The sequence below is a fragment of the Microdochium trichocladiopsis genome (genome assembly GCF_020744255.1).
Source record: "Microdochium trichocladiopsis strain MPI-CAGE-CH-0230 chromosome Unknown B0I36scaffold_4, whole genome shotgun sequence".
NCBI classification, from domain to species: domain Eukaryota; kingdom Fungi; phylum Ascomycota; class Sordariomycetes; order Xylariales; family Microdochiaceae; genus Microdochium; species Microdochium trichocladiopsis.
The window spans coordinates 1095152-1113356 of NW_025763547.1; the positions used below are offsets into that span (position 1 = coordinate 1095152).

At 56.1% G+C, this 18205-nt stretch overlaps 6 protein-coding genes across 6 annotated transcripts; 2 read left to right on the plus strand and 4 right to left on the minus strand.

Moving 5' to 3' along the window:
• Positions 1-1226: 1226 nt before the first annotated feature.
• B0I36DRAFT_241839 (hsp90-like protein) lies at positions 1227-3392 on the plus strand (the record flags this gene model as incomplete). The annotated part of the gene is made up of 2 exons (XM_046149866.1): positions 1227-1484; positions 1551-3392. 2 exons carry the CDS (start codon positions 1227-1229, stop codon positions 3390-3392), a joined length of 2100 nt encoding a protein of 699 aa, XP_046013718.1.
• A 225-nt stretch (positions 3393-3617) lies between these two features.
• Positions 3618-5932, minus strand: B0I36DRAFT_101902 (organic solute transporter Ostalpha-domain-containing protein). The gene is made up of 5 exons (XM_046147733.1): positions 5745-5932; positions 5449-5596; positions 4779-5331; positions 4220-4639; positions 3618-4026 (listed from the first exon to the last, which is right to left on the minus strand). The coding sequence occupies exons 1-5, from the start codon at positions 5797-5799 to the stop codon at positions 3844-3846; spliced, it is 1359 nt and encodes a 452-aa protein (XP_046013719.1). The 5' UTR covers positions 5800-5932; the 3' UTR covers positions 3618-3843.
• Positions 5933-6839: 907 nt separating this feature from the next.
• On the minus strand, positions 6840-10442 carry B0I36DRAFT_320264 (uncharacterized protein). The gene is made up of 3 exons (XM_046153530.1): positions 9671-10442; positions 8685-9602; positions 6840-8624 (listed from the first exon to the last, which is right to left on the minus strand). The coding sequence occupies exons 1-3, from the start codon at positions 10174-10176 to the stop codon at positions 7124-7126; spliced, it is 2925 nt and encodes a 974-aa protein (XP_046013720.1). The 5' UTR covers positions 10177-10442; the 3' UTR covers positions 6840-7123.
• A 1884-nt stretch (positions 10443-12326) lies between these two features.
• Positions 12327-13438, minus strand: B0I36DRAFT_101937 (uncharacterized protein). The gene is made up of 3 exons (XM_046147734.1): positions 13200-13438; positions 12905-13115; positions 12327-12838 (listed from the first exon to the last, which is right to left on the minus strand). Exons 1-3 carry the CDS (start codon positions 13357-13359, stop codon positions 12424-12426), a joined length of 786 nt encoding a protein of 261 aa, XP_046013721.1. The 5' UTR covers positions 13360-13438; the 3' UTR covers positions 12327-12423.
• A 91-nt stretch (positions 13439-13529) lies between these two features.
• B0I36DRAFT_320268 (glutathione S-transferase) lies at positions 13530-15080 on the minus strand. The gene is made up of 5 exons (XM_046153531.1): positions 14783-15080; positions 14490-14714; positions 14365-14422; positions 14132-14299; positions 13530-14066 (listed from the first exon to the last, which is right to left on the minus strand). The coding sequence occupies exons 1-5, from the start codon at positions 14924-14926 to the stop codon at positions 13858-13860; spliced, it is 804 nt and encodes a 267-aa protein (XP_046013722.1). The 5' UTR covers positions 14927-15080; the 3' UTR covers positions 13530-13857.
• Positions 15081-15702: 622 nt separating this feature from the next.
• B0I36DRAFT_101969 (trimethyllysine dioxygenase) lies at positions 15703-17817 on the plus strand. Its single transcript, XM_046147735.1, has 9 exons — positions 15703-15859; positions 15948-15954; positions 16060-16126; positions 16203-16263; positions 16337-16427; positions 16490-16616; positions 16715-17366; positions 17435-17506; positions 17569-17817. Coding segments are annotated over exons 2-9 (1152 nt in total). The 5' UTR covers positions 15703-15859; positions 15948-15952; the 3' UTR covers positions 17649-17817.
• Positions 17818-18205: the final 388 nt, after the last annotated feature.

Genomic DNA, 18205 nt, shown 5'->3' on the forward strand with positions numbered 1-18205 from the left:
TTCTGTTGGTGGGGTCGTGTAAGTGGCGGTGGGGACAATGGAAGGCAGGCTGATCACATTGATAGAGCACGACTCATTGGCCCAGAGTTCACGACCTCAAGCCTGACGCTGTCAATGGAGATTGCAAGGCGCCAATGCACGACTATGGGGACGCGCCGTGGGATCAGCAGCAGGTTCTGGCTTGGAGATGCCTCAATCTCATGATCTCATGAGAAGGCAGCAGTTGGTTGCTATGGCGGCGGCGCGCGGGATGCAGGAGGGCAGACAAGGCAGACCTCGGGAAGGTACATTGGCGGGCGGGCTGGGGGCGGGCTGTGAGTGGCTGGCTCTGGGCAGTTCCAGCAGGTTCCAGCGGCGGGCCCCTGCAGGCGGGATGTACCTGTCTGCCCAGGCACCCCACACGGCCAGTCCAGTGCCTGCGGAGCCTGAGCCGCCCGTGGAATCGCATCGAATTCCACCTCCTCCAGTCCACCACCAGCCCAGGGCCTGGCCTGTCTGTCTGCCTGCCTGGCCTGCTGCCTCGCCCGCGCCGCCGCTGTCTCATGAGTGCGCTCCCCGCCTTGCCGTGCCCGTTCGACTTACACTGCCTGCACCCCAGCAACCGCCGCAGCCCGGCCCTTCTTTTTCTACTTTTCGAGACCGCGACAGCACAACTTCTCCCCTCTTCCCTCTCCTTCCTCACTCCTCATCCTTAACAGCTTCACTGTCAAAGGCCTCTTGTGCATCTTCAAGAACTCTCTGGTAAGTTCCTGCCCCGTGCCCGCGCCGGGCTTCATCCTCCTCCTCCCGCTCAAGCCACCTCCCAACGCCCGCACAAGGACCAGGACGAGGGCAGCTTCCCCGCCGTCAGCCTTGCTCCTCCAACTGTGCCTGTGTCCCGCAGCCAGTCGCCTTCCACGGCCTTCTACACTAGCACCACGGAATTTTCTGGTCTTCCTCCAGCACCAGCCGAAATTCTCTGCCCGCTCCAAGCTATTTAGCTGTTTGGCCTCTCTTCTACCATCACCCAATCGTCACCTCCTCTCATCATCACCATCAACAATAATAACGACAACAACCATTCCCCTTCTTTGTGATACCCTCCATCCCTTCTCCTTCACATTGTTTTCTCTTTCGTGCCCAGCGACAAGAGACCATCAGGCCACACCCGTCTCGCTCCCTGGCAAGCCACTGACCGAGCGACCATCCCAACCAGGCCCAGATTCACACATATACCCACAGCCAAGATGTCGGAGACCTTCGAGTTTCAGGCTGAGATTTCTCAGCTCCTGTCTCTCATCATCAACACTGTCTACTCCAACAAGGAGATCTTCCTCAGAGAATTGGTGTCCAACGCCTCCGATGCGCTCGACAAGATCCGCTACGAGGCCCTGTCGGACCCCAGCAAGCTGGACTCCGGCAAGGACCTCCGCATCGACATCATCCCCGACAAGGAGAACAAGACCCTCACCATCCGGGATACCGGTATCGGTATGACCAAGGCTGTAAGTTGCCCAATTAGCCTCACGGCTCCCTCACCTGCGTAGCACAACTAACAATTGTTCAAATAGGACCTTGTCAACAACCTGGGTACGATTGCCCGCTCCGGCACCAAGCAGTTCATGGAGGCCCTCAGCGCCGGTGCTGATGTTTCCATGATTGGTCAATTCGGTGTCGGTTTCTACTCGGCGTACCTTGTCGCCGACAGAGTCACTGTCATTTCCAAGCACAACGATGACGAGCAGTACATCTGGGAGTCGTCTGCTGGCGGCACCTTCAGCGTCATTCCCGACACTGAGGGCGAGCCCCTCGGCCGCGGCACCAAGCTGATCCTCCACCTGAAGGAGGAGCAGACCGAGTACCTCAACGAGGCCAAGATCAAGGAGGTCATCAAGAAGCACTCCGAGTTCATCTCGTACCCCATCTACCTCCACGTCACCAAGGAGGTCGAGAAGGAGGTCCCCGATGAGGAGGCCGAGGAGACCACCGAGGAGGGCGACGACAAGAAGCCCAAGGTCGAGGAGGTTGATGATGAGGAGGAGGAGAAGAAGCCCAAGACCAAGAAGGTCAAGGAGACCTCCGTTGAGGAGGAGGAGCTCAACAAGCAGAAGCCCATCTGGACTCGCAACCCCCAGGACATCACCCAGGAGGAGTACGCTGCCTTTTACAAGTCCCTCTCCAACGACTGGGAGGACCACCTCGGTGTCAAGCACTTCTCCGTCGAGGGTCAGCTCGAGTTCCGTGCCATCCTCTTCGTGCCCAAGCGTGCCCCCTTCGACCTCTTCGAGACCAAGAAGACCAAGAACAACATCAAGCTCTACGTCCGCCGCGTCTTCATCACTGATGACGCCACTGACCTCATCCCCGAGTGGCTCAGCTTCGTCAAGGGTGTTGTCGACTCTGAGGATCTCCCCCTCAACTTGTCTCGTGAGACTCTTCAGCAGAACAAGATCATGAAGGTCATCAAGAAGAACATTGTCAAGAAGGCTCTTGAGCTCTTCAACGAGATCGCCGAGGACAAGGAGCAGTTCGACAAGTTCTACAGCGCCTTCAGCAAGAACCTCAAGCTCGGCATCCACGAGGACTCCCAGAACCGCGGCACTCTTGCCAAGCTCCTCCGCTTCAACTCGACCAAGTCTGGCGACGAGATGACCTCGCTCACCGACTACGTCACCCGCATGCCCGAGCACCAGAAGAACATCTACTACATCACTGGCGAGTCCCTCAAGGCCGTCCAGAAGTCTCCCTTCCTTGACGCCCTCAAGGAGAAGAACTTCGAGGTTCTCTTCCTCGTCGACCCCATTGATGAGTACGCCATGACTCAGCTCAAGGAGTTTGAGGGCAAGAAGCTCGTCGACATCACCAAGGACTTCGACCTCGAGGAGACTGACGAGGAGAAGGCTGCCCGTGAGGCCGAGGAGAAGGAGTACGAGGCTGTCGCCAAGGCTCTCAAGAACGTTCTCGGCGACAAGGTCGAGAAGGTCGTCGTCTCCCACAAGCTTGTCGGCTCTCCTTGCGCCATCCGCACTGGCCAGTTCGGTTGGTCTGCCAACATGGAGCGTATCATGAAGGCCCAGGCTCTCCGTGACACCTCCATGTCCAGCTACATGAGCTCCAAGAAGACCTTTGAGATCTCTCCCAAGTCTCCCATCATCAAGGAGCTCAAGAAGAAGATCGAGAGCGACGGCGAGAACGACAAGACTGTCAAGTCGATTGTCCAGCTTCTCTTCGAGACCTCGCTCCTCGTCTCTGGCTTCACCATTGACGAGCCCGCCAGCTTCGCCGAGCGCATCCACAAGCTCGTCTCTCTGGGTCTCAACCTCGACGAGGACATTGAGGCCGAGGAGGCTCCTGCCACCGAGGAGACCGCCGCCGCCGAGACTGGCGACAGCGCCATGGAGGAGGTCGACTAAGCGACTTGATTGAATTGGGCAAGCTTTGGGTCATGACGAAAAGTTCATATGGAGTTGGATGGTTTCGGGTCTCCACCTTTGTTTCCGGTTCACCCGTCTCATGGCATCGCATAATACCTCATACCCTCTAGAGATCAATGAGGTGTGATTGTCTCTTGGGCACTTGCATCTCGCACAGATTTCTCTCTCGTGTATTCTAGTTCTGATGCCTTTATGATTGATACACAAACAGCCAGGTGGTTGTTTAGACGAATGAAATGTTTAGATGAGACAACCCTTTGATTTCTTCCGAGTGTGACTGTTGTCTGAAATGTGACTTCCTAACTGCGACTGACTGCTCTACCTTGGAATGGGCAAGTCGCTGTGACGTGCCTCAATCACGAAGGGTGGTATACCTTGCACCGATCCAATAACTGCTGACTTTGAACGTCATGTCATCCGGGGGACCTTGTTACTTTGCCATATTTCCCAACGATATATCGTGGCCAACCTCTGTGCCGCTTTCGCTGCTGCCGCTGCTAGTGACTGGGCGCTTGCCATTCTCTCTCCTCTTGCCCCAGCAGAACAGCTTCCAGAACCATTTGTATCGCCACTTGTCCTCCCTGGCGCGTGGAGGTTGGCCTGTGTACCCGCCCTATATGTTTTCAATTGTGGTTAGCCAGCCAGCCACATAGCGCGTCATTTCTTTTTCTTTTGCCTGAGCTTTCCGCCCCATGCTGTACATTGTCCTTCGTGGGCGAAATTTTCCGATAAAAGAAAACAGTAAAAAGGAGGAAAAGAAAGGGAGAAAAGAGAGGTCGAAACGGAAAGAATTTTTTTTGACTCACCGAAGCAGCTTCTTCCATGTAGACAAAGGGGAACAGGAAGCCCTTGAGCATGTCGCCGTGGTTGAGCATCATCCACCATGCCTTCAGACCGAAGGGGCCTCCTTGATAATGGCGGCGTTGTTGTTGTTCGTGGTGGTGGTGGTTCGTTCCTTGGTAGGTGGTTGCTTCGATCTTGCCGAATTCTGCTGGTGGTGGTGATGATGATGATGCAGTAGTCGTGGCGGTCGTCGTGGGAGGAGCCGGGGAAGAAGGGATCCTGTACGGCGTCACGCTGTACGCCCAGCAGAAGAAGACGGCGAAGAGGACTAGCTCGCACGACGTCGCCATCAGAGGGACGCCGACCTCGATGTCGGCGGCGCTGAGCAGCGCTGTAGGCTCGAGGGGCGAGGGCCTGACGGCGTCGAGAAACATGTATATCACCTTTTTTTTTGTTGGGCTGACAGTCAGCGGGGGAAGGATCAGGGAATGCTTGATTGAACAAGACAGAAACCACCCAAGGAACGGGGTGAAGGGGGATTGGTTTCTCCGGGACGAACAGAGGAGAAAGACAGACACATACCTCGAGAATGATATAAAGGCCTAGAATGAGCTTGAACGAGAGCATCTTGAACATGGCGCGGTGCGGCCACAGCTCTGAGCGCAGGGTGCCGCAGTGGCGGATGGCCGTCCACATGCTCATGACCATGCTGGCGATGGTGGTGCAGCTGAGGGCCATGCGCAGCGCCCGCTCGTGCCGCAGCTTGCACGTGTAGGCGAGGGGCTCGACAATGTTGGTACACACTGCCACCAGCAGCGTCACCAGGGGCCCCTGCATGATGTACACCCAGTGCCGCCGGTACCGCTTCAGGGTCAGAGGCCGGCGGCGCTGTTTGCGGGAGAGGGCGACCAAGGGTGCAAAGAACAGGTCCCGGGTCTCTTGGGGGTGGTCGTGCCTCTCGCTGTTGCACGGCAGCCGCGCGGTGAAGCGGCAGATGAGGATCCAAAAGTTGGCGAGGGCGTAGCCCTGGCACACCTCGATCCAGGGCTTGACAAAGGGCCAGGCGTTGGCGTCGTAGACGGCCGCGAGGGTGAGGATCGCGTAGCACGGGATCAGGAGGGCTATCCTCATTATGCTGCCGAGTGGGCGTGTCAGTAGGCCTCTGCTCTCATCCAAACGGTTGTTTCTAACTCCACCATTATGAGCCCTTGGGAGAAGGCCCGGGAGACGGAGACGGGCTCTGTGGACGTACTCGAGCTGTTCTTTTGGGTTGCTCATGTGCGTGGCGTGGCACCACATGAGGCCCGACACGAGCAGGAACGCAAAGACGTTGCATGACCCCGAGACCATCAGGTTGAGCCTGTGGAACTGGATGTCGCCAATGATGGGCTCGGTCGGTGCTAGATGAGCGGCAGAACCCGAGGCGTCAGTGTTTGGTTACTGGACAGCGATGATGGCGAGAAGCTCCAACTCGTGGTAGATGATGATATGGTTCTAGAGCATGGCAGCTTTGGGGGCGCGGGATCGATCGAGGCGAGCAAGACTCACTCTGCACATAGCGCACCGTCAGGTTGCACTTTTGGCCCGAGTTGTTACCAAACATTGTGGCGGGCTGCTTCGTTTCAGTGGTTTTTGAGTTCTGCTCAAGATTGTCTCCTCGTCACTTTGACGATGAGTTTCCTGTCATGCCTCGAATCCGTCGTCCGATGCAAAAATCCAGAGTCTCTTCGCTGTCATCAAGGCGGACCCCTGTGGCTCGCGTCGTCGTGCTCGTTGTAGATGTAGTTGTGATCGTGGTGGTGGTGGTGGTGGTGGCCTGCTAAAGCTCAAAACATATATCGGACCGCCGAAATCAGGAAACAGTGGCAAATGGCTAAACGCAAGGAATGCAAGCCGAGACTCGTCCAAGAACGCTGGGCGAGTCGTCCGCTGCTGCTATTGCTTTCTGCTCCCGTGGACAAGAGGGTGTTAGAATGGAGAAGAATAAAACAAAAGAAACCCACAGTCAAGATTCCCAGAGAGACGGGAGGAGCCAACACAATGCCACGCCAAGTCGGCGCAGGCGCACACATCTTACTTGTTCTTCCAACCGGAACCGAAAGCGACAGCCGTATGGCTGCCCTTCACTCGAACGAGGGCGGGCGCTTAATCGCCGGGACCTCAGCCACAGGCACAGACCTGGAGGGGACGCCCAACACAGCCAGCAAACAGAGGCCGTGGCCCTTGAAAGGGGTTGTGCTGCCAACAGGAGAAAATGCTCGGCCAGGGTGGTGACAAGGTCCATCTTACTATCCGCAGCACTGCGAGCATAAGATCGGCTTACAATGGCAAACCCCGTGGCTGACTTGGGCGCTCCTTTGGTCATTAGGTACATACCGGTATATATCACCACGCATACCGAGTGGCGCAGCCACAAGGCACCCCCAACGACTCCTTGCCATTCCCACCAGCCTCGCCTGGGGACAACTTGGAGAACCTTGAGCCAGGCGCTCAACTTGTGCTTGGCTCGCGCGGGTGCGCGGGTGCCCGTTCGGTGTCATAGTAAGCCTGACGCTCGGCCATCCATCATTCCCCGTTTCGGCCATGTGGGCCGCCATTGCAGCCACTCACTCGACGCCCTGCATTCGCCTGTAATGTCTGCCATACAATGCAGAGCAAAGTGCTTGGAAACCACACTCCCTGCTAGAGATGCTTCATCATTTACTAGTACACGCTAACAATCTGTTTCTGCGCCTACCAACACGCGTTGGCTGTCATGCAGGCTAAAGCAGACAGCGGGACAACAACCACAAGTGGGCCAACGAGCCCAACTCAAAAGTCATCAAAGCCAAACCTGATGCGTCCCGCCGTGTCATGCCCGCACCCGGTCCCTCCCCAAAGTCTGCCGCCAGCCGTCGCTCTTTGCCATCGTGTGCAAGAGCATACGCTCATGCTTTGAATGCTTTGCTCCCAGTCACCAGACCCTTGCCAAACTTTGTCAAAGCTGCCCACGTGGGTGCGTACTGCAGCCCCTCATCGTACGCTGGTATAGTACCAGGTGTGTTGACGTCGGCCCAGTAGCATACAAGCCGCCCGTCCATGCCTGTGGTCTCGTCACCCCCCTCACCATCCCATCTCACATCAACCTCCCATGGCGTCTTCCAGTCTCGGCGATACAGGCCAATCGAGTTGACGCCATCCTCGGGCATCGCGGCGAAACGCTCATCGGGCTTGTTCGCACCTTGGATGCGGAATGTGGTAATGCGCTTGTCGAATGTCATGAGGCATGACTTCGTCTCCTTGGCATCCACCACAAAACGCGCTTTCGAGTCGCCCTCCGCTCGCGTAATGTTGACCGAAATCCAGTCGGCAAAGCCTTTCTCCGGAGGAATGCCATCGGACGCTCCAGGCACGACGTTAGGTGGGACGGCAGATCCGTCGTACGCACAGCTCGTGAGTCCGGCTCGCCCGCTTTGCGTGTAGTTGCGTGGCTTGCCCGCAGCAGAGGGCAGCTCGTCCACCACCATATCGACATACTCGCGGATGCCATTGTAAGTAACCTCGGAAGCGCCAGTATCAAGGTCGATGATTTGCTGAAAGTAGATCTTGGCCCGACTGTCCTCCGTGAACGGGAAGACCAGGAGGTTGTAGATCAGGGTTGCCACGAATACGAGGAGAAGTACGAGCGGAACATGATGCGAGATACGGTGGGTGAATGGGGTCACAGGCAGCACTAGCATGATGCTGAAGAACGCTGTCATGACATACGGTACGAGGAGGCTGGATCCGTCAACACCAGTCTGGCTCACCGAAGAAACAAGTAGCAAGCCACTCTGACCGATGATGATCACGAGGAATGGGCCCAGCAGCAGAAATTGCACGAACCACAGCCAGCTCGGGAGATTTGCTGACCAGGGCTGCTCGTGCTCGTACGGCTCCTTGCCATAGGCATTGTGTTCCTCGTCTGCAGCCGAGGGTGTGTGTCGCTGTCTGTACCCACCGCCAAACGTTGTCCCATGGTGGTTGTCGTTGTTGCCTCGAATCAAAGGACTACTTTCCGTGGGCTCGCTGGCATCTTCGGTGTCCTGATTGCCATCGGATGAACGCGGGTAATCACCGGCGTGTGGAACAGACTCCAAATGGTCGTCACTAACGTGATGGTCAGGATGGGATTGTAGTGCCCAGATCAACTTAGTGGGGAGCCCGAGTTGTTCCAGGAGAGCGAGTAGTACAGCCAAGAAAGCCGCTGAGTTCAGGAACACGAAGACGTATCCGCTGCCGATGTTGAACCTGTCCTCAAAGACAGTGTTGACGACCAAGAGCAGCCAGCTGATTGCGTATATCCACATAATGGCGTAACCGCGGGATAGTGCACTGGGTCGTGCAAAGTTGGCTCCAGCCATTATCGTCCAGAAGGCGAAGTAGAAGAGAGAAAGCATCATCGCCCATCTGCAGAGGTTAGCAGATTAGCAGTGGTTCTAACAAACTGTATAATGAGTCTAGACTTACACGGTGTATTCGTTGCTGTATACAACCAATGGATTGATCTTAGCAAGCAAGTACGCAGATGCCACTGTCAAAGCGCTAGCAACAATCAAAGCAAATGGGAACCTGACAATGCCCTTGAGGCCTCCAAGCTTGATCGGATCGGGAACTGAACCCTCATAGGCTAGAATTCGCGAGGAGAAGAAATAATATCTGTCGGAGCGAGCAATGGCATATGTCGTGACCATAAGGATGACAGGCCCCGCCACGAGCAGCGACACCGACCACGCGAAGAACGACTTGAGGTCAAACACTGCGAAAGCCCGACCGAGGATATCGAACCAGACTCCAGTAGTGCCCTGGCCATTGTCGACTTTGCCGGTGCCCTCTTCATTCCGCTCACCAATGAAGGTGTCGCCTGTGTCTCCCGAAAGAGCTTTCATGGTTTCCAGGGCATTGCTCATCATATGCCAAAGGCTGGCCCGCGAAGCGTGCCTGGCATCATCCTGGTTTGTATGATATCTCGCTCTTGGCTTGTAGAATGCCATATCCAGACCTCGAAGTCCGTAAGCGTCGACGAAGATGGAGAAGTCCGTGCCGCTCTTGATGACGCCGAGCCCGAAAGCGTCGGAGGATATGACCGTGCCAAAAGGATGCCGGACATTTTTGTAGGCGCTGGTCACTTCGGCATCTGTGGTCCGGAAAATGGTCGCCCGGCCGCCGGCGCCGGCTCCTTCGAGGTTCAAGAATGTATGGCAGAAGGGCATCATAGGGTGGTAGGCAAAGGCTTGCGCGCCCCACAGCCAATCCTCTTCGTTGTTGTTGAGCAACGCAACAATGCCATGCTGAGGCTGGTTCTCAGGGCGCGAAAAATAGTCGACCAGCGCAAGGACGGTAGCACAGCCCATGCCATCATCAGTCGCTCCAAAGCCAGTAGAAACGCTGCATACATTGTGAGGAGCTGCACATCAGACAATAAAATTGATGTTGTTGAGCGGATCACCACTTACGAGTCATAATGAGCGTTGAGAAGCACGCCACCTTTGCCGATCGTCTTGACCTCGGCAGACCTGGACACCTCCCACCAGGAACCCTCGGGGTCATCCTTGCCGCGAATGTAGACAATGATGTTGGTACCTTCAAAGTATGTCGCGCCACCCACTGTCGAGCCAACAGTGCGTTGGTAGGCCGTTACGTTGGACACGATGTCGTCGAAGATGACGAAGTCGGACTTTGCGGCGCCATTCCTCGCCTGAATAGCCTCGAGCTCCAAGAGGAGCCAATCGTGGAGTCTATCATTCTCGCGGCTATTATAGGGATGATACGCACGGGTCAGTTCGAGCAGGTCAGACCATGCTTTCGTCAGGTTCAGACCAGCGTATGCAACAGTGTCCTCTGGAGGCGAGGGCACTGTCTCATGGACAAAGATGAGCGGCACCAAGGCGGCAATGTAGACAATGGTCGTCCAGAAAGAGACCTGGAAGGGCCTAAAGCTGAGCGGGTTGTGCAATCTCATGGCTGTGTCAGAGGCTGAAGGCCTATGGATGCTGGCGGAAATGCTTCTTGAGAGCGCGCTGATGGACACTACTAGCCTCAACCCAAGAGGAGAGTGCAGGCCGCGTCGGCTGCGCAGTTCCGGCGAAGACTCACAACTGCAGATGAATGCAGAGGTGGATTTCACCTACGTCCATGGGCCGTCTGTGGAGAGGGAAGAGTCCGGACGAGGGCGGAAATGATGAGCAAGGCAGCAGGCCGAGTGATGCAAATGAAGGAGGAGGTGGTGCAGCCTAGGAGCTCAATCTCCAACGCGGGCAGGATTGGGGAAGCTGCATCGCGCCCGCAGGCGCGCTGCAGCTGTGACCAATGACGGCTCGACCCTGCTGCGGAGTCGTAATCCGCATTGTCGCAATGACAGCATTCCTGCCAAGTTCACAACTCACGTGAGATCATGCTGGATGCTCTGCATCAACCGAAGATGCTTCAAATCGAGAATGCACATTACAAATATCAGCCCCGGAGCGTTTTCGGCTGTTAGATAATCGCCAGGGGCAGCCATGTCAGCAGCTTTCGTACATGCGCACCGTCGTGTAGCAAGGACGTGGAGCAATAGTTAGTAAGCACGAGCACCTGAGCGAAATCTCCCTGTCACGAGGCGCCGAACATGTCTGGTATAAGACCTTCAATTTCTGTACACAACTATCTAAGTGCCTAGAAGTAGTAACATATCAATGATGGCATAGCTGCGCAGATAAATCAAATGTACCAGGACACGACCTGGTTATTATGCTACTACAAATGCCTTCGGTTAGTAGCCAGTGGTCAAGATTACCTTTTGTGACAGCCTAACGGCGATATGGTCGTCACAAGCAGTATTTGACATGTTCCCTCCTTTCTTCTGTTAGTGTAGATCCCTGGAGTCAACGTCGGTAGCCGTTGCACGGTCGGAAGTTGTCGCCGGGCTGTCTTCAAGCACCAGGAGGAGGGGGGGGAGGAGGTTGATCGCTCGGAGGCGGAGGAGGCGCGCCGTCGGCTGGCGGAGGTGGCGGCGGGGGCACGGCGCCATATCCGGGAGGCATCATACCGGCCATTGAACCTGGCAGACCGGGCGGTGCACCGAGACCAGGCGCGCCAGGAAGTCCTGGAGGAGCACCCATACCAGGGGGAGCACTGTATCCGCCATAACTGCCGTAGCCTGGATAGCTTGGGTAGGCAGGCTGTGCAGGAGGAGCTTGGTTCCAAGGGGCGCTGCCGGCGCCAGCAGAGGCACCATTGCTGCCGTTGTCGCGACCGCCGTTGTAGCCGCCATTGCCGTAACTCTGGCCACCACCGCCGTAGTAGCTGTCACCGCCGCGGTCGCGATTGCCTCCACCATAGTGGTCATTACCACCACGATTGCGCCAGGGTGCTGGACCGCCGCCGCCGCCGCCACCACCTTCGTTGTTCTGGTCACCGCCTTGATCGTTGTCGCGGCCACGAGTTCTCCAGGGCGCGGCAGCGCCGGTTGGACCACGTTGCCATGGCTTGGCCTCACGGTCACCATTGCTAGGAGCGGAGCCAGGCCCGGCCTCGATACGCGCGGGCGGACCGCCAGAGCCGCCGCCGAGTTCTTGCATGAATTGCTGGGAACATAATTAGTATATGTAAAGAAGGAATGGAGGGGATCCAATGCTACTCACATCGTACTCGCGGTCGGCATCATCGCCAGCACCGATACGGCCGGCGGTGCGCGGTGGACCGTCATTACGCCAGCTGGCACCCTTCTGCCGATCAGGACAGTCCCTCGCCATGTGACCAGCGTTACCGCAGACACGGCAGATGATGTTTGCGGTGAAGTTTTGTCGTTCGGGGCAGTCGTATTTCCTGTGGCCGATCATACCGCAGTTCTGGCAGGCTTGGTTCTCGTCGTCACGGAGCGTACCGTTGAGGGCTGCGAGCTCTCGTAACTGGTTACGCTTGAGTTCGTTCTGGCCTTCGGGGATGGAGGCGGCCTAAAGAGAGCGGATATTAGCAGAATGTTCAGGCAATAAACAGGAAAGGTGCGCTAGACTTACAGTCTCAATGACGTTGTGAATGAGCTTCTTGGCCTTGTTGACCTTCTCCTCAGTGTCCGCCATGATGAGGCAGTGCAGATCCTCCTCCTGGTTGCTAGCATGCGCAGCATCAGACCGGCCTTTACCCTCCTTGACGGAGCCCTTTCCACGAATGGCGATCTTGGCACCCGATTCTGTTTCCATCTTCTTTAGAGTGTTTCCACGGGGTCCGATCAGCAGACCGACTTGATTAGAGAGAGGTTAGTGTTAGTGCACGGCAATTTCATCACGAGCTTGGCAATGGTGGTTAGACAGCTTGCGGCCAGCCTGTTTGCACCATCTATCGCAGAACGACGTTGGTACTTCCCAGCTAGCTTCTGGATGTGGGGAGGGGAGGTGGTTAGAAAGGTTAGAGGGTTAGCAATCTCACTGAAGTTAATCTCCGGGTAGTCGTTCACCGGCACGTAGACCTTCTCCTGGGTCTTGGTCGGTCGGCGGTAGTCCTGAGGAGGGTGGTAGTTAGGAATGGTCTTCATCGCCTTCTCGATCAGTTTGTGGCGTTCGTCTTCAAGGCGCTTGCGGTAGCGGTATTCGCGTGTGTTGACACGTCGGCCGTGGTTATCATATTGGGGTGGCGGCGAAGGCGATCTGGGGGGAAGCACGTTGTGATTAGCATTAATGAGGCGCGAAAGAGGGCAGAACCAAGTCACTCACCTGTCGCCGTCCGCCGGCACAACATCGTTGATCCTCAGCTTCTGGCTGATCTCTTCGATACGCAGGTGGAGCGTGTATGCTTCGAGCTGTTCGCTAGTCATGTTGGCCATGATCGCGGTCGGGAGTCCCATCAGGCCAGCGGCCTTGTTCTCGGAGGCATCGCCCCATCTGTTGCGCTTCTTGCGCTGTCGAGGGCCACTAGAATCAGTGCCTGGATGAGTCGCAGTTGCGCGCGTTAGCGAGAGATCATATGATACACAAGTGTGCTGTTCGCGACGGCGTTCAGGCGACTCACGAGGCTCGGGGCTGCGACCACGCTTGAGGTCGCGGTCCTCGGACGTGAAAGTGCGAGCAGGCGACTCGTCTTTCACGGCTGGCTCATCACCACCAAAGCGGCGCCGGTTGCCGAGTGGGATGTTGTTGGATCCCGTGATCCCCTGGTTTCTCCACGACATGGCGACGGTGTTTGCGCGACTCTTGATGGAATTTGCGCCTGACGTGATGCCACTCAGAAAGGAGTTGTTGGTGTGTTCGTCGCAGGCACTTTTATCGAGTGGAGCGCGACAGGCGGCCCTGCATTTGCAGGTGGGCTCTGGAGTGGGGATCCACTAAAGCGACCTGCGACCTGGTGGCGTCCAAGGCTAGCGTCTAGGCTACAGTTCCAGATGACTCCCTTCGGCCTCTACTTGGGTTTGATTGAAATATCCTTCTGGTTGTCATTCAATCTTGATTTTGAGCCAGATGGTCAACAGCAGCGGTCAAAGTGGCAGACGCTTCAATCAACACAAGACACCAGTACAACGATTCCGTAAGTGCCCTTCATATGCATATGCGCGTTCAACTCCATTCATGCCTGCATGTGCCAAGACGCCAGAGTACTGGGATAGGCATTGGGCAATTCTTGACGGACTAGATCACAGATTCCGGTCTCGCGGTTTGGAACGCTGCTCGTCTCACTTGGCCTCCTCCTTCATCGCAGCCTGAATCCAGTTCCTCGTGGCCGCCGCCTTTGCGTCGAGCTCCTCTTCCGTCAGCTTGTACTGCTCAAGCGCACCATGCTTTGAGGGCACATTGCGGCCCTTTTCGAAACCGGGACGCTTGACGAGGTCGAACAGCCATTTCTTCAGCGTGGGGTACTCCTCGATGTCGACACCAGCCCACTCTAAAGGAAGTGTGTTAGCACAAATGCGTGGCATGATTCCCCGACATGCCCGACGTGAGACTTACTCGAAGCAGCCACCCAGCCCCAGCAAGAGATATCGGCAATTGTGCACCGGTCGCCGACGAGGAAGCCAGTCTTGTTGGCCTGTAGCTGCGTCTCCATGGTGCGGTAGAGGCGGCGGACCTCGCCCTTGTAGCGGTTGATGCCATACTGGATCTTCTCTGGGGCGTAACCTGTGATCGTTTGTCAGCATTCATCTGACCAATTGCAGTTGCTGAGGGCGTGGTCAAGAACTCACGATTAAAGTGGTTGAGCTGGCCCTGCATGGGACCAAGACCGCCCATTTGCCAATGGAGCTTGAGCAATGGTTAGCAATAAGGCCCGGATTATCCGGACCAGGTTTACGGCGTGGCATGAACTCACCCAGTTGTTGACCTCTATGTACTCCCGCGAATCCTTGGGGTAGGAAACCTTGTGTTCCGTGTCATAGCGATCCACCAAGTATTGGAGGATGGAGCCACTCTCAAAGACGCGGATGGGCTTGCCATCAGTGAAAGTGTCAGTCAGCGCCGGGATGCGGCCATTGGGGTTGATCTCCAGGAACCAAGGCTCCTTCTGGGTGTTTTTGCTGATTTCAATGTTTGTCGTCTTTGATCACCACGTCTCGAGTCAGATGCATGCTCGACACAATCAGGACTGCAGGATATGAGACGCACCTCGTACTTGAGGCCAAGCTCCTCCAGCAAGATGGAGACCTTGATGCCGTTGGGGGTCTGCGCCGTGTAGAGGTGGATATTGGAGTTGTCGGCGGCCATGGTTTTCGTTACTTGCGTTGCGATCTGGGCAATTCGATGGGTCATTGGGTGTAATCTGCTCTGTATATTCGAGGACTCCCCATCCAAAGGTGAGGCAGGTCTTAGCGGGGGTTTTTATGTTCGCTGCCGTCCGCGACTGACGCGCACAAGGGTGGGGAACGCGGAGGTGCGCATGCCGGTGGGTGTGTGGCTTAGGAATCAAACGTTAAGGCATCACGATGACAAAACGAGGCTGCGATCTGGCTACAGGTCCCCCTGCAACGGCCGGGGCCTCTATTGCCCCGGCTGATTCTATGCATTAGGGAAGTCACACGCGGTCTCCCCATGCAACGGCCGTCGAGTTGCTTTCATTCCGGAAAGCTGAGGACTTCAAAACGTGGACGTGGCGGGCTGGTTCGACGATGTTCGCTGTACCCACTCCGAGCTTGGAAACTGCGTGCGTGCCCACGCGGAGGTGGGACTTCTTCAGCCGAGGCCAGCTGGAGGCGACGCCCATTGTCCTCGAAAATGGCCTGACCCCAACATTGGCTGGCACGAGGGGGATCGTCATTGACCGAACTCAGTCACCCAACTCACTTGTACAAGTGCACCAAGCCTACAGGCAGATCTCACATCCAGCGTCTCAGTCATGCAACTCTGCGGACTCTCCCGGCACATCTGCCGGTTGCCTGCAAGGTACAGGAGCCACTCACAGCCAGCGCCCGCCATGCGTGTACCGCTATGCGTGTTGATCGTTGAGCGACAGGATATAGACCTCAAGTATAATGGCTGACGGTCCAGAAGAACACGAGTCGCTGCTGGTGCGGCCCGACTACAAACCTGCAGGATCAATATAACCAGCCAGCACTTCCACCGTGCGAGGGGTTTGGCAACTGCCTTCAAATCGGCTCTACCCAAGGCATCAGCAAATAAGCAGGCTGTCGAGTTTGCATTCCCTACATCGACTGCCGCTTCGAAGCCTGTCAAGCGGAACTCCCTGTAAGGACGGATGACGGGACAAATCTCGGTGACCAGATATAAAGAACAGCATGACTGACGAACCAATTCTTTGTTTTCATGGCTGAAGACCAAATGTATGGCTGAGGTATGTGCTCTGGTCATGCCTTAGCATGAAAATGAGCCAGTAACAGAGTGCTTGTCCTTTACATCTGGCTGACACCACGCCACTGGCAATACAGGGACAACTGCCGCTGCAGCTTCTGTATCAACCAAGATACCATGCAGAAGGACCTCGATACATTCGAGGTGCGTCCAATCGGCGAAAATCGTCGAGTGATTTGTCCACGGGACGCCAGACTAACGCAGATGGAAATCAATTCAGATACCACAAGACATCCAAGCTTCAAGCGTCGAGGAGACTGCAGACGGCCTCAAGATACGATGTAAAGCCCCTATAGATTGTACTTCACCAAAGGACACACGCGCAGAGCTGACGAATGGAGCCGAGAACATAAGGGTCTGGCACTGATGGTCATGAGAGTTTCTATCCTTGGGACTTTTTGAACTTCTATCTGGAGAATGACCGACGGCAGCCAGAGGCCGTAAGGTGAGACTCCCGAGCCCACACACTTCCAGTTGATAGACGGGCGTTATTCACATCCACATTAGACTCGAGAACTTCGGCTCCGATGGCCCCAAGAGCGTCAGACTCTCCTACGAGGATTTCTACCCTGGTCACAACGAGCTCAGGGGCGAAGAAGCGGACCGCGTCGTCGGCCGTCTGACTGGTCTCATTGTATGTCTCCACTCGTCGAATCGGCCAAATGGTTGAGCGACCACCTCACAGAAATTGTATTCGCTGATTATCAAACTCGTCATTGTGAATGAGCAAAGGCTCGCCACGGCCTCGCCTTCATCGACAACGTGCCCACCTCGTCAGCTGAGCCAACACAGAAACTCCTTGAGAAAATTGCCTTTATCCGCGAGACGCACTATGGGGGCTTCTACGACTTTATTCCGGACCTGGCCATGGCGGACACGGCGTACACCAACATCGCCCTGCCTGCTCACACGGACAATACGTACTTCAGCGACCCGGCAGGCCTGCAGGCATTCCACATGCTGTCGCACACGGGAGCTCCGGAAGGGTCAGCATCCACTGTCGATCTTGGAGGGCAGTCACTCCTCGTAGACGGATTCCACGCCGCCGAGATACTGAGGCGCGAGGATGCAGAGGCCTTTGAGGTGCTCTGCGCAGTCAAACTCCCGTGGCACGCAAGCGGGAACAGGGGCATCACGATTGCGCCGCACAAGCGGTATCCGGTGTTGGAACTAGCCAGTGAAGAGGATGGAGGGAGTGGTGGTGCAGGGCAGTTGCACCGGGTTAGGTGGAACACGGCAGATCGCGGTGTGGTGCCCTTCTCTGGCGATGGAGATGGCAAGACGTCGCCCGAAGCCTGGTATGCGGCTGCCCGCAAGTTTGATGGCATCTTGAGGAGGAAGGATGTCGAGTACTGGGTCCAACTTAAGCCTGGGACCCTGCTTGGTAAGGCAACCACTCCGTTGCAGCGCCCTGATCAAGTTTCAGCGAGGCTAACACGGGTCTACTCGCAGTCTTCGACAACTGGCGAGTCCTGCATGGCAGAGCCGCATTCACAGGCGTGAGGAGGATGTGCGGCGGGTACAGTAAGTCCCTTCGATAGGCATTGTGGATCTGATCCTGTGCTCACTATCCGTGCTATATACAGTCAACCGCGACGACTATATTTCGAGGTGGCGAAACACCAACTTTTCTCGGCAGGAGATCATGGATAGAATCGTGGGCTGAACGTCGATGCCACACCGCATGAGATGCGGCGACATCATTCTTTCCGCCAGTATTACCATGTCATAACACGTGATGCAGCTGGGTCCGAGTAACCGCAATCTCGGTTTGGCTCCTGACAGCAGAATCAAGAAGGATTTGCGTCCCACTTGGCTTGGGCGATTTGGTGTCGTCATGACTGCCCAGTCTTGAAGCACTGTCCTGACGACATTACTGAGCTTTCGACAGCAACCCTCGGGAGTATTGAGGTTGAAAGAGACTCCCAGGTAAGGCGAATACAGTTCATAGGAACATGCCTTCAACAAAAGATAGTTAGCTCATCATCATCTTCCTGACCTCCCATGGGATGCGCACTGCGTAGAACATTGTTTGATTTCTGGAAGCTCCAAACCGTTGCGGGGCCGCTAGGACGTCGCTGTCGACTTTGGTGGGCGGCCTCCTTTTTCCCATATGGACTTCAACAACGACTGTTTGGAAGCAATCCAGGTCGGCGCCCTGACACATCATCCTCGGGAGGGACAGGGTCTGTATACGAGCGCCTTTCTACTCGAAGCTCATGG